The 15,774-nt window shown below is 38.8% G+C and overlaps 1 protein-coding gene across 2 annotated transcripts in view; it reads left to right on the top strand.

Moving 5' to 3' along the window:
• Positions 1 to 15,774, top strand: part of MEMO1 (mediator of cell motility 1) — a 92,240-nt gene that overhangs the window by 44,787 nt on the left and 31,679 nt on the right. For both annotated transcript variants that reach the window (XM_080686628.1, XM_080686629.1), the window contains exons 3-5: positions 5,075 to 5,143; positions 13,446 to 13,558; positions 15,634 to 15,745. In XM_080686628.1, coding sequence (XP_080542754.1) covers positions 5,075 to 5,143; positions 13,446 to 13,558; positions 15,634 to 15,745 — 294 coding nt within the window. The remainder of the gene's footprint in view (positions 1 to 5,074; positions 5,144 to 13,445; positions 13,559 to 15,633; positions 15,746 to 15,774) is intronic.

The following is a 15,774-nucleotide window of genomic DNA, read 5'->3' on the forward strand; positions in this document are numbered from 1 at the left end:
TAAACTTTTGTATAGGACTGCAGGTTGTGTATAGTAAAGCATACCTGTAGAGCTCTTATCAGTGTGTATCATGAGACAATGAATCTTCATAAATTACTTAGTTAATTTAAGTTACTAGAAGTATGCAGTTTGTTTATTTCTCACCCTTGTTTATATTAAGCAATAGGTTATTCATGCCAATAAAAAAAAAATCTAGATATGCAACCTTATGGTTAGTTTATTCTTGTTTGACTTGAATAACTTTAATAACATTCTTTAGCTCATAGCTTACTTAATTTTTGTGAGATTCCATTTTGTAAAAATAAAATATTCTGAATAATGACTATCTAACCTGGACATTTGGGGGGGATATAATCATCTATTAATATTTCTTATGGAAGCAGGAATCTTGAGGGCCATTGAGCAGTGCCTGTGAAAGACAATAATGAAAGGCTAGGCACAGGAAAATAAAATTGAGAGTGGCATTGTGGAAGCTGCAAACTTTAGGGCCACTTGTCGGGTTGGTCCCTTATGTTCACAGGTGTTTTTAAATTCAGTTTCTAGCTTGCCAGAGCATACTTTAGCTTAAGTAGATCTTAGAAACGTTTCTTATCACTAGAATCTTTTTATTTCATCTGGTCTAGTGTTCTCATTTCATCTAGTCCAATCTTTTTAAGTTGCTTTTTTGCTGCTATTAAGTAGAACTAGTAGTATGAGAACCTGATTTTGTTGAATCCATATAAGCATTTTTTGCGATTCCCTATATCCTCTTTGATAAAAAGCCTGTCATAGAATGTGAGGTAACCTCTTGGCATTACAGTTTATACTATTCTCCTGTAATCTTGGCAATCTGAGACTGAACAAGGGAAAGTCCATGTCATGAGGTATTGGATACTTTTCCTGACATAGGAATTTACGTTATGCCATGCTGCAAGGTTGCTGCGTGGGAAACGGTCACTTAGCCAGTGAACGATCGTGGACAGTGGCCTTGTACCCTCACTTGACCGTAGCTCTTTGGGGGCACAGAAATTCTGGACAGTCAGGAGCTGGACTTGCTAGGGTGAAGGGTCTGTTGTGTAGGATTAAGGGAGAAGCAAAGGTACTCTCTCTTAAAAGAAGGACCCATTTTTAGAGGCATGGTTTAGCCTAATGATAAATTGTAGGCATTAAAGTATAATTTTGTATTTGCTTTCATGGGAAGTTACACTGGGAGCTAGGGTGACCTGGAAAAGCTAGCATGGATGACTTTGTGTTTAGGATTTTAATAGCTTTTAGAAGACTGACGACATGCTTTTATGATGCATACTCAAAATTATAAAGCTCAGATTTTTATTGGTCTTCTGGCTATTAAGCACAAAAGAAAAAACACTTAGATGTTCCCTTAGTGAAGCCTCCTTTAATAGGAGTAATCCCTTAATGCAGTGGTCGGCAAACTCATTAGTCAACAGAGCAGCAAACTGCGGTGGCTCGCGAGCCGCAGTTTGCCGACCACTGCCTTAATGAAACCTTGTTTCCACATAAATGTAGAATCATAGATTCTATTAGCAAGAGAAGTGGGCAGGAACAAAGGATCGGTGGTGCGATTTGATAATTATTACTGTGGCTTTTTTCATTATCATATATCTGGGCCAGGGTAAAGGAAAGTATTAGAAATTCTCTTCTTTTGACTATGAATGAATTAGAGTTTCTCATGATGAGGGCTTAGAAGGGTGATATCTTTAATGATTTTTTTGGGTAATATATTTTTATTGATTTCAGGGAAGAAGGGAGAGGGAAAGAGAGGTAGAAACATGAATGATGAGAGAGAATCATTGATCGGCTGCCTCCTGCATGCCCACACTGGGGAGTGAGCTCACAACCCAGGACATTCCAACCAACTGAGCCACACTGGCCAAGGCAGATGAGGATCGTTTAAAAAAGAGCTTCATTGTGGTATGATTAATATCTGCATATATGTAAAGTGTTCTATTTGATAACTTTGAGATATGTGTACACCTATGAAACTGTCACCACTATTAAGATAATGAACATATTCACCATCCTCAAAAGTTTCCTTGTGCACTTTTGTAATTCTTCTTTCACATCCACTGATATATTTTCTGTCACTATACCGGGTGGGGCAAAAGTAGGTTTACAGCTGTGAGTATGTGAAACATGAAGTTCATTCTTATTTATTTTTAAAATATATTTTTAAATTAATTTCAGAGAGGAAAGAAGAGGGAGAGAGAGAAACATCAATGATGAGAGAGAATCATTGATTGCCTGCCTCCTACATGCTCCCTACTGGGGATCGAGCCCCCAACCTGGGCATGTGCCCTTGACTAGAATTGAACCCTGGGATCCTTGAGTCCGCAGGTCGACGCTCTATCCACTGAGCCAAACCAGCTAGGGCTATTTATTAATTATTGTCTTATTTTCCATACAAACAACTGGAAACCTACTTTTGTCCCACCTTATAGATTAATTTTTATTTTCTAGAGTTATTTAAATGGAATCATATAGTAGGAACTTTTTTGTCTGACTTTTTTCATTTAGCATATTTGTTTATTGATTTTTACCATTTTTAAGCATCTTTATTTTGAGTGTATCGGTAGTTCATTCCTTTCTATTGCCCGAGGGTATTTTATTATATGGATGCACCTCAATTTTTTTATCCATTCACCTTTTGAGGGTCATTTAGTTGTTTCCAGTTTTTGGCTATTGCAATAAGCAATTAAACTAGGATGTACAAATCTTTGTGTGGACACATGTTTGTTTGTTTTTTTTTTCTTATAAGAATGGAATGGTTTGGGTCATAGTGCAGGAGTATGTTTAACTTTTTAAGAATTTGCCAACTGTTTTCCACTATAGTTGCAGCCATCCCTTGGCCATGAATAAGAGTCAAGCTAAAAATCAATGGAAACATTCTTTGATAGTCAGTTGGCTACATGGAATTTGCAATAAAGAGTATTACAAATATTTCCATTGTTTTGTGAATTGTGTGGTACATATCTTTTTAATTAAGTAAAATTTATAGTAAGCTTATTTACATATGTATATGTATATATATATCCCCCCCTTCTTCACCTGCAGAACCAGTTATTAAAATTTTACCAATATACCACTGGCCACACATTAATGAGAAAACACTGAGGGAAATGTTTCTAAACATTAACTTGAATGAGTCAAGACAGAAAACTGAGTTCCAGAAACAGTCATTCAGTCTTACCTAATAATAGACAAACATGTAAATTGACCATACCTCCGCTACACCCACAGCCAATCAGAGTGAGTATGCAAATTAACCCAACAAAGATGGTGGTTAATTTGCATACATAGGCACCCAGCGGCCTGGGTCCTGGGAACATCCTTGGCACTCAGGTCATTCCAAGGTAAGCCCCATGTGGGCCCTGAGCAGCCTGGGAAGGGCCTGAGCCAGGGGGCTCCTGGGCAGGGCTGAGCGTGCAATCGGAGCTGAGGGGGCCCCTGCCCAGGCCTAAAGCCTTGGCCAGAGGCTTTTGGCCTGGGAAGGGGCGGAGTGGGTGATCAGAGGGAGCTGGGGCTGAGCCGGTGATTGATGTGAACTACAGAGGAAACACCTTTTCTGGCTGCTCATTGGCTAAGCTCCCTGTTTGCCACTGGTAATATTCTTAGTAACTTGGGTATAAGAAACCAAAACGGTGATCTAGGGTTTTCCACCACACTCCTGGAAAAAAAAACAAAGGTCTGCTGCTGGAGGGCTAAGAAATATCATATCCTGCCCTAGCCAGTTTGGCTCAGTGGATAATGCCTTGGCCTGCCGACCACAGGGTCTGGGTTCAATTCTGGTCAAGGGCATGTACCTAGGTTGCAGGCTCTTCCCTGGCCGGGGCCCAGGTCAGGGCTCATGCAGGAAGCAACCAATCAAAGTGTTCCTCTCACTTTGATATTTCTCTCTGTCTTTACCTTTCTCTTCCACTTTCTCTAAAAATCAATGGAAACATATCCTCAGGTGAGGATAAAAAAAAAAAGAAAGAAATGTCATATCCTATGAAAGACACATCTTGAAAATGCCTAAAGAAAGTTGTCATTTTTTCATGGTGAAGGGACCGGAGTCCGTGTTGATGAAAACACCTTGGTGGCTGTGGTGGCTGTGGTGACTGGCAGTGGCTGCAGCAGTGGGGTGATGGGGCTGGTGCCTTCCCCTGATCAGCCCGGTCACCTCCCACAAAGGGAGGCTAGACTTCGGCTTAGACCGCAGTAGGACATCCCCTGAGGGCTCCCAGTATGTGACAGGGGGCAGGCTGGGCTGAGGGGGACCACCCCCCCTCCCCCCGCCAATGCATGAATTTCATGCACCGGACCCCTAGTAGGTGATAAGAGACCTAATCTGATGCTGAGATCAGAGGATAAGAGGGTTGTGTAATGGAGAGAGAAAATGAAAGGCATAATACACAGAAGGCCCAGTCAATTCTCTCTCTCTTTTTAAAAAATTATATATTTTATTGATTTCAGACAGGAAGGAAGAGGGAGAGAGAGAGAACCATCAATGATGAGAGAAAATCATTGATATTGATAGGCTGCCTCCTGCATGCCCCCTACTGAGGATCTAGCAACCTGGGCATGTGCCCTTGACTAGAATTGAACCCGGGACCCTTCAGTCCACAGGCTGCCGCTCTATCCACTGAGACAAACCAGCTGGGGCCTAAGTCAGTTCTCAACACTGAAGACACAGGGAAGCGAGTTGTTAGTTGTAGGTTATTTGTTTTGGTCTGATTTGACTTGTTCTTGGTCTTATTGTTATGTAATATTCTGTTAGTTGTATTGAAGAGGAATTTTAAAATCTCATACAACATTAGTGTTACATTAGCCACTTCAAGTAAGCCTTGGTTATCTCCAAATCGAACTTTTCTTCTGACCCAAAAAATTACTCGATACTTTTTAAAATTTAAAGCTGGAACACAGAACAATTATGTGTTTACTATTATCGTTTAGAAGTTGCATTATTAGTTACGTTGCTTTTTCAACTTTACATTTGTTATGTTTATAATTATTATATTTCTTTCAAAAGTTTTTTTTCCAGAGTATCTTGATTTTTGAATCTGATGATTAAGTTTAAAAAATTTTTGTTTTGTAGCCATGCAGGATATACATACTGTGGGTCTTGTGCTGCTCATGCTTACAAACAAGTGGACCCATCTATTACGTAAGTAAACTTGAGACGATTTTGTTATGGGATAATGTTGGGAAGTATAATTGCTTTGACACTGAAGTAATTTGTTTTGCATACTTATTGTTATTATATACTCTATTTCATTAGGAATTTGATTTTTTATGAGTTTGACTATATCTTTTATAGGTTTTAGAAAGCTTTAATACTATTTCCACTGTCTGAACCTTTAGTTTTTACCTTCCCTTTGGTTGGTAAAATGTTCAATTCTGGAAATGTTAGAGGTTAATGTGATATAGTGATTTATAAGAAATATATATTTGGTTATCCAAATGACCAAAATGTATTTCTCATGTATATTTGGTCTTACGCTTAGTCCACAGTTCCTGACGCACACACAGGTCCCCAAACCCTTGGGATTACCTAAGTGTTGGATATGATAAAAGTACCTCTTATTGTAGAGGTATAATGAGGTTGCTTTTGGATCCTAAGGATAGGGGCTGGTTGCCTGGAGAACGAATTATGATTAGAGGGTGGGAACTTTCCAGTCCCACTCCTGACCTCTGGGGAGTGAGGAGGGCCTGGAGGTTGAATCAGTCGTCAGTGCCCAATGATTCAGTCAATCACAGCTATGTAGTGAAGCCTCCATAAAACCCCGAAGGACAGGGTTCAGAGAGCTTCCAGGTTGGTGAGATCTAGGGGAGAGTGGCACTCTGGGGAGGGCATGGAGGTTCCACTCCCTTTCCCCATGCCTTACCCTGTGCATCTCTTCTAACTGGCTGTTGCTGATTGCATCTGTTCATAATAAACCAGTGATTTTTGTAACTAAAATGTTTCTCTGAGTTCTGTGAGCTGCTCTAGCAGATTAATCGAAGCTAAGGAGGGGGTCATGGGGACCTCCGATTTATAGCCAGTTGGTTGGAAGTACAGGTCAGAAGCCTGGCATCTGAAGTGAGGGTTTGGGGAGCAGTCTCGTAGGACTGAATGCATAACCTGTGAAATCTGATGCTATCTCCAGGGAGAGTGTTCAAGAATTGCTTGTTGGAGAGGCTCCCCCCCTCCCCATGTACTTTGGAATTGGGTCCAGGAACACTAACAGTTAAATATGCTGGTTTAAAAAAATTCATTTGGGAAAACCTGGAGATGAGCATTTTTAAGAAAATACAAAGCCCTTTATTCTACTTTAATTATTTGTAATTTAAAATTCTTTATTGTAGTTCATAAAAGAATAATTTTTCATTGACAGTATAAGGTTATCTGAATTATTTTAGAATTGGACATCGTATTTCATATGATGTTTGAAGGATATAAGCATTTAATAATTTAAAGACAGCTCTGAAATTAGCTTTATAAAAATCTTTCTGGCAAATTGTGACTGAGTAGTATACTGCTCTCTAAAATGAGAAACATGTGAACTTTCAGAAATTTCTGCTGAAAATCGCCATCCAGATTACTGAATTTTCTGACCACCATTTTATTTAAATAGTTAATTTACTACATATGAACCAGTATTCTGGTCCAATCTGGATTGCTAGTTATTTCATATTATGTGAATAGATAAAAATCAGTCATCTTAATTTTGTTTCACGTTGATTGTTAGTAGTAATACTAGTAATAGCAGTACATCTCTGCTAGTAGAGATGAAGCATAATCATTCAAAAGAAGTAACTCCCAGCAAGAGTTTAAGAAGCAAGTCTCACCCACAGCCTACTCTTTTTTTCTTGGAGCAATTTTTTCAGTTTTTAAAACAAAACTGCTCTTTTTTGTTTCTGTGTAGTGTGCTCTGCACATTGTGCTGTATCTTTGTTGAAAATTAATTTTAGTAAGTTTTAAATAATAAATAAAATGATGTTGCCAAATTGATGAGATTTTGGTTAGCCCTGCCTCATTTTGATGTTGAGGGGCTTTAATAAGTATTTCTTGATACATGTTTAATAGGCAATTTTAACGAAATTATTTCACGAATAAGAGCAAATAGAAGTTAGATTGTAAAGATTTTCAAAGTTTTCTTTATTTGACCCTGTATCTGTGAACCATCTACCATCAAGGTTAGTTTATGTAATAGCTTTTTCCAAATGTTTTTGTATTTGGCAGAATCTTTATTGATGATGATATGTGCTGGAAGGGTACCCCTGAATTAAATTTGTCCTTAGAATACATTAGAGAGATATGGAGCCAGTATTGGTAGAAGTGGAAAACTTGTGTTAAATAGTTTGATGGAAAATGAGAATGGAAGGAAAAAGATAAAGAATAAAAAGGGATGAGAATGAAGGACTAAGAAGATGATGGAGATCAGTAAAAAGTGAGGCAAATGGTGGATGGTGATGTAATCAACTTATTTTTGTAATTAATACATAATAATTGAATTCTGAGTAAATAAATGTGAAGGTCTGAGTGTTAAAAATAATAAAGGACAGCGATATTTGTTTTCTCTTGAAAAAACCCCTCTCTGAGATTTGCAATGTCTTCAGAGTCCTTTGAGATAACAGGAAAAACATCCTTTTGGGAACTATGTGAAGTATCTACACTAATAAAAGAGAAACATGCAAATTAATGATCACGCCGCTACACCCACCAGCCAATCAGGAGTGAGTATGCAAATTAACCCAGCTAAGATAGCGGCCACCATGGAGCTGGAGTGAGCAGGAGGCTTGGGTTGCCCCTGGTGATAGAGGAAGCCAAGCTTCCCGCCCGCCCTGGCTGGCTCTGGCCTCCGCTGAAGGCTACAAAGTTTCAATTAAATAAGTTAAATAAATCCCAGATACCTGCTTCCAGACAGCCCTGGTCTCCGTTCAAGGAGAGGCTGGGAGTCTGGGTTTCCAGAGGTAACCCAAGCTTCCAGCCGGCCCTGGCCTCCGCTGAAGGCTACAGAGTTTCAATTATAGAATATAAATAAATCCCAGATACCTGCTTCCAGCTGGCCCTGGCCTCTGCTCAAGGAGGCGCTGAAAAAAGAAAAGAAAAGAAAAGAAAAAAAGCCCCTTATCCAGGCTGGCCACACCCCCATGGGGTGAGGGTCCCCGCTGGGGGGCTTGGCCAGCCTGCAAACAGCCATCAGCCCTCACGCAGGCTGGCCACACCCCCATGGCCCGATCCCTGTAAAGGGGCAGTCGAACATCCCTCGAGGGGTCCCAGATTGGAGAGGGTGCAGGCTGGGCTGAGGAACAACCTCCTCCCCCCAGGCACGAATTTGGTGCACTGGACCTCTAGTGGAGGAATAATAAAGAACAGTTCAAGAGTAAAGGTTAAATTCTATACCATTAGATTCCATTCTTTTCACACTAGTCCATTTTCTACATGTCAATCAGATCATCTTTGTACTCTCCTGCCCTTTGAAGTGATCTTTTACCTTTACATGATTTTTTGTAACATCTTGCATAGAATATTTGTTTATTGAGTTATGTAGATCTTTCAAATGTTGACACTTATCATTCAGTGTCAAAAAAATCACATTTGTTCATGTCACCACCAGTTTCATCAGGAAAATCTTTTAACTCTTGGGAAACTGTCAACTTCACAGGGATGGAAGTTTTGCAGAAGTCTAATTTTCACTTAAAAGCTTCAATTTTATCATTGGCAACAAACATGTCAATTTTTTTCTTTGAAGTGGCAAGCTCATTTTGATCATCTTCTTAGAAAATTTCTGCCAACTATCTAAATTGGAATAATCATAATTTGTCTACAGTCGTTTTGCTAGCTCACAACTCAGTCACACTAATGCCTTTCCCTGAGACATACTCTGTACGCGCAGCAGTGCTTTAAGCATGTAGCACCACAAATTGAATGCATTTTGTCATACAGAATCTATGTGCAAATTGGTCATGACGCCCTCACAGTAACAATCGAACAGCAGGCTGCGAGGGGTGACCAGGCGGGCAGGGGGGTTAGCGAGGGTTGACCAAACGACTGACCAGCAGGCTGCATGGGGCGACCAGGCCATCGGGGGGGGGGGGCAGTGAGGGGTGACCAGGCCAGCAGGGGGGATAGTGAGGGGCGACCAGGCTGGCGGGGGCAGCAGTGAGTGGCAACCAGGCTGGCGGGGGTGGGGGGCAGTTAGGGGCAACCAAGCCAGCAGAGGGGGGGCAGTGAGGGGAGACCAGGCTGGCGGGGGGGCAGTTGGGGGCGACCAGGCCGGTAGAGGGGGCAGTTGGGGGTGACCACGCCAGCGGGGGGGGGGGCAGTTGGGGGCAAACCAGGCTGGTGGGGTGGGCACTAAGGGGTGACCAGGCTGGCGCAGGGGGGGGGGCAGTTAGGGGAGACCAGGCCAGCAGAGGGGGGCAGTTGGGGGTGACCAGGCCAGCAGGGGGGGCAGTTAGGGGCAATCAGACTGGCAGGCAGAGGCAGTTAGGGGTGATCAGGTGAGCAGTTAGGAGCCAGCAGTCCCGGCTATTGAGAGGGATGTCTGACTGCTGGTTTCGGCCCGATCCCTGGGGCAGACATCCCCCGAGGGGTCCTGGATTGGAGAGGGTCCGGGCTGGGCTGAGGCCCCCCTTACCCCCACCCCCCCCCCACCCCCCGTGCATGAATTTCGTGCACCGGGCCTCTAGTATTTTTATAAAATTGTATTCAAATTTCAAGACTAAATGAAATTAAGTGAAACTGGCCTTAAAAAAAACCCCACAAAACTTGGTGTGGGTGAAGAACACATGACTTCTAGTATATTTTGGTTCCATTACCTTGATCGTAATTCTGTTGTGCCAGTGGTTTACCCAGCCTCACTTTTGTACTGTAAGTGCAGATGTCATTACAGTGAAGAAGGCACACAGCTTCCTCGTGTTATTATGAAAATGGTTTTGATTTTGTGGGTCACGAGGAATTCACAGTTCACACTTTGAGCACTGCTGTGATGCAGGGTGATTGGATTTAGGTTGTGGTTAAGGTCTGTGGATTAGGTCTCGGGGAAGGTGTCTCTGAGGAAATGTTTTTTAAGCCAAGCAAAAGAAATGTGTGAAGGCTTTGAAGTAGGCAAGGTTGTTTGTGTCATCAAGGAACTTCAAGAAGACCAGGATACATAAAGTATTATGATCAAAGGGAAGAGTAATACAAAAAGGGGCCAGTTTATTTGAGACTTTAGAACAAACCCATTTTAAGGATTTTGGATTTTACTAATATCCTCTGGCCATGGAAATACTTTTTTTTTTTTAAAAAAAGGAGAGTGACAGGACCCAATTTATGTTTCAAAAATAGCACTCTCTCTCTTGCCCTAACCAGTTTGGCTCAGTGGATAGAGCGTCGGCCTGCGGACTGACGGGTCCTGGGTTTGATTCCGGTCAAGGGCACATACCTTGGTTGAGGGCACATTCCCAGTGCGGAGTGTGCAGGAGGCAGCTGGTCGATGTTTCTCTCTCATCGGTGTTTCTAACTCTCTATCCCTCTCTCTTCCTTTCTGTAAAAAATCAATAAAATATATTAATAAAAAATGGCACTCTGGCTGACTGTTTTAAGATATTTAAAAAATGATACATTTAGTTCTTTCCATATTTATAGTTGCAAAGTCTTTTCCTTTTACTAAAACTTTAATTAAAAATAAACTTAGGACATACTTACTAACTTGATTCAGATCTTCCAGAAAGTCTTGCATGGCAGAAAAAGAGCAAAAAGGGATCTTATTTGGGGCCACACGACATTTTATTCTTTAGCTAAAATATCTGCACTTGCCATGAAACACCTTTTAAAAATTACTTGTGTTACATTATTTAGAATAAGTAGATGGATATTTATGAGGGCAGACACTCAGGTAACTTATGTATTAGGTACACAGATGACACTCATAGAAAGTAACTCCATAAAGTCAATTCTCTGGAGGTACTATATGTGAACGACATGTATTTCTCAGAGAATGCTTACCGATTCCCCTCAACCCCCATTTTTTTCATATTAAAGGTTTCTTTTATGTGTCACAACTGTGATGACATGGTAATATTAAAAAGTTACTTCTTTAAAGACAAAGCACCTTGCAGTTTATTAAATGTAGAGTAAGTGACATTGCTTTTAATGCATTACTCATTTCTCTTCAAAATATTTTTATGGCCTTAGTGTTCCTGGATCTTGCAATCTAGCAAGAAAAAAAGAAAAGAAAATGCATTATCTTTTACTTACCCTATTAATATTCTTTTTGTTAGCATGTGGCTAACAGAGACCCATTTTGCAATTACTACCCGTTTATCGTGCATTCTTTTTTTCTTCAATGATACCTAGCCTCTTTTTGTTTGTTTTTGGATATATCACTTTTAAGGGTTTTATGTTGATGGAACCTCAGCCTCTTTTTTCCTATTATCTCTCTTAACCAAATGTGGAACTTCACATTAGGGTGAGTTTCCGCCAAACTGGAAAGAAGCTGTTGGGTTCACAGTTGGTTAATTCAGGCTGGAGGCAGTTCTTCCCCTGGCGGTGGGCGTTAACCTTTTCAGCAGGCGGGCGGGTCTGACAGAAAGGCACACGGTGAGCAGTCCGTCTTAGAGCAACAGTTAGGCTTTATTTCTGGGGCCTTTATTTCTGGAGTGCTCACCTTCGGGCCACTGTGAGAACCTTACTACCCTTACTTACGAAATGTACTTATACCTTGAGTTCAGATTGATAGTTTAAAAGTCTTTTCATATTTTAATTATCCTGGATTTCCCAGTAGTGTTCTGATTTTAATATTCTGTCCTTCTCCTCTCTCTTTTCATTGAAATGTATTCCTCAAACATAAAAATGCCTTTTTTTTTCATACTTGATTCTTGTTCATGTAAATACTTGTCTTTAGGTAAGTCACCGAAATACTCAGTTATCATTGTCTATGTCGAACATTAACTGTTAAAAAAATCATGATGATATTTATGTGCTGTTAAGATAGAAGAACATAGTGGTATTTCTTTTCTTCAGTTAGGAATCAATAGATTTGATCTTTTTTTTCTGAAATGGTTATTGAGTTGATCATAATGGTGATGACAAGAAGCATTATCAGTGGGGGCATTCTTTGGCCTGCAAGTTTTTGACATGAAAGAACTAGCTTCTGTGTCATTCTTTGTCCATTAATTGAGCAATGAGTAGTCCTTAATTTTCTAGGTATTTAGGCAATCATATATTCCCTTCTTTCTCAGAATTTTGTGGGGTTTTTTTGGTCTGTAAGTTTGTGTGTGAGTGTGGGGTGTTTGTGTAAGTTTTGTTCTTATGAGTCTAGGAGAAAAGAGAAAATGGATAGTTTTGGAATTTAGATTGTAGGGATTTTGGAAATAAAATGAAAGGAAGTTAATTTTATTCCTGATGTCAAGATAAAAGGATTGTAAAGACTTAGTTACAGTTTAGCACAGTTCTTTTCTTTAGCCTACAGTGCAAATAACACATAATCAAGTTTCTTTGTTTTTGAGAATGACTTCAACTTAAATGGAAACAGAGAAAGCTTATTATACAGAATTCTTCTCAACAAGATGTCTTTTTTTCTCTCCCATGGAAGACATGTGAAAATAGCTTTATCAAAATGCTTCTTTGTAATGATATTTTTCATCAGTTTTTAGAATCTATGCTATTATGTATTTTTATTAAAATTGTGGTAGACCTTAGAAGGCAAATTTAGAATGTGTTAGAATTTTGAGATTTCAGTTAATAGTTGAAATGTTTAAAATTCAATTACTGTAGTTATTGAAAACTTTCTAGCCATTGTACATACAGAGATGATTTTAAGCACAGCAGGTTGGTTTACTGTGGATAATTAGTAACTGGTATTTCCAGGTGTTGAAGGCCTTTCAACAACAACAACAAGAATGAAATAAAAATAAAAAATAAAGGCCTTCCAACAAAAAGACAAAGAAATGAGCTTAATTAACTGAGGAGCAGATCATTCGTAGGTATATCAGTTTGCTAGGCTGCCATAACAACATACCACAAACTGGGCAGCTGAAACAACAGATATTTATTTACCCAAGTTCTGGAGGCTGGAAGTTTGAGATGGAGGTACTGGCAGGGTGGTTTCTCCTGAGGCCTTTCTCCTTGGCTTGCAGATGGGTGCCCTGTGGTCACCTCTCTGTGCATGTGTACCCCTGCTGTCTCTTCCTCTTCTTATAAGGACACTAGTCATATTGGATTCAGGCCTCACCCTAATGGCTTTATTTTAACTTAATCACCCCTTAAATACCTTATTTTCAAATACAGTTACATGCTGATGTACTTGGGGGTGAAATTTCAACATACGAATTTTAGGGGAACACAATTTAGTGCATAAGAGTAGGCAATGAAACCAATTAAGGAAAACAGTACCACATGTAATTTTAAAAGTTTACTCATTTTTTCCCTTTTATTTAATAATGTTTGTGTAGAAGTGCAATTGTTCTGTCTGTGATTTTTGTTGTATATCTCCTAGCCGGAGAATTTTCATCCTTGGGCCTTCTCATCATGTGCCCCTCTCTCGATGTGCACTTTCCAGTGTGGATATATATAGAACACCTCTGTATGACCTTCGTATTGACCAAAAGAGTAAGTATATAGAAATCATAAAGCTTTTAAACAGCTAAAGGTTTTTAAATAGGAATTATAAAATGTGAATATTATAGTAATATCTCAAAAAATAAAATTTGTTGTAACTAATCTATAAAAAATAAAAACAAAGAAAGAAAATTTTCTATATGCTTAAAAGACAACCACTTTTTCTGCCAACTACAAAAATCTGTCAGATCCACTAGTCTCCAGACTATAGGAAAGTACTCTGTACTCATTGTACTGTGAGACAAGAAATTGGTACCCATCACAACTTGGTGAAAGATTGTGGGCAGGTTAGTCTACCTCTGTGTATATCACTTTCCTCACTGTAAACAGATAATGGTGATAATGCCTTTTTTTCTCCCAAATTATTTTTATGGGAAAAAATGAGCCTGTAGTTGTGAAACTCTGAAAGGTGCTACGTAAATCTTAAGTGCATTTTATTTTTAAGATGTTGATTAGTTTGATTTATTTTTTCCATAGGCTTTCAGAAATCACATTTTTAATTTACTCAGGCATTATTTTAAGTATTGGATGTATAAAGTAAAACTTACTGACTTTGAATAGTAGTTTTGGAGAATGGGTGAGCATAATTTAAAAAATACAGAATAGTACAGAAAATAGTGTTACAAATACCCATCATCCAAAATTTACTCAGAATTTCCCCCTCATCTGAACTCAATTTATATTTCCACTAGTAACTACCTTTATGGACTTGGTATGTATCTTTACAGTTCATCAAATTATATTTTAATTATGTTGAGCGCTTATTTCAAGAAATTTTACAAAATATACTAATGTAGAGGGAAAGAAACCATTTACAAAGGAAAATGATCACCTCTTTTTTTTCCATAGTTTTTAGTCCTAAATTTCCATAATTTGGGATTTTAAGTATCATGGAGTATTAGCAATTTGTTAGAATATATCTTACTAATAAAGCTGGAATATTGCTAGCCTTACTCCCTAGGTTTTTAGGGGACATACTTTATTTTTAAAACTTAGTTGTGGCATTCAGAAAATTTTTGTATTGGATAGCCTGCCAAAGAAGGAATGGAATATTTTTAATCAGATATATTTTGATATTGGTAAACCCTTTTTTCTGATGTAGTTATAAAAATGTTGGTTTAGGCCCTAGCCGGGTAGTGCGTCGGCCTATGGACTGAAGGGTCCCTGTTTCGATTCCGGACAAGCGCACATGCCCAGATTGTGGGCTCAATCCCCAGTAGGGAGCGTGCAGGAGGCAACCAACCAATGATTCTCTCTCATTATTGATGTTTCCCTCTTTCTCTCCCACTCCCTCTCCCTTCCTCTCTGAAATCAATAATAATAAAAAAATGTTGGTTCAGTTCTATGATAAGACAAAAACACTCATATTTTTTTTTACATATTAATTAAATTTCATCATTTTCTTGCTGTACAATATTCACTGTTAAGTATAATTCATCAAAAGGGTCTGAATTACTAGATCATTTTAATATTATTTATGGCATGGTACTGTGGTAAATTTATGTTCTGGTCTATCCCATAAGCTTTATTTTTAATTTTGAGGAAAATAGCATTCTTTGTGGGAATTTTCTGTTCTTAACTATGGCCAGAACCTGAGTTGTGAAATAATAATCCTATACATTTTATTAAAAAACAAAGCAAAACAGAAAAACTATATTATTAACTTCATAAGTAAGTAGACCAGTGATTTTTCCATATTTCAGTAGGAGTTCTAATCAGTTATGCTCTTATTAGCATGTACTGATTAAAGTTAAGGAAAGGCTTACACCTGGAGGTGATTTTTGTTATAATGAAAGGAACTGATGAAAAATTTAAATGATTACTTATATAACTATGTATCATAGAAATGCTGAGTAAGTTATTACATGTATTATTGTTTTGTCTGATATGTAAAAAGCAAGCCTCTTTTTTTAAAAAAATAAAAATGGAGGAAAAAATGAAGGAGAATATTATGTGGTGCTTTTACCTCTTGCCAAAGCATGTAGTTTTGTATTACTGGGTGGAGTCTCACAGGATAAGGATATACATTAATATATTTGTTTTACTATATTTTGAAATCTCTTTAGTTTACGGAGAACTATGGAAGACAGGAATGTTTGAACGCATGTCTCTGCAGACAGATGAAGATGAACACAGTATTGAAATGCATTTGCCTTATACAGCTAAAGCCATGGAAAGGTATATTGATTAATATAAGAAATCCCAGA

This window comes from Plecotus auritus (assembly GCF_963455305.1).
Source record: "Plecotus auritus genome assembly, chromosome: 8".
Classification (NCBI taxonomy): domain Eukaryota; kingdom Metazoa; phylum Chordata; class Mammalia; order Chiroptera; family Vespertilionidae; genus Plecotus; species Plecotus auritus.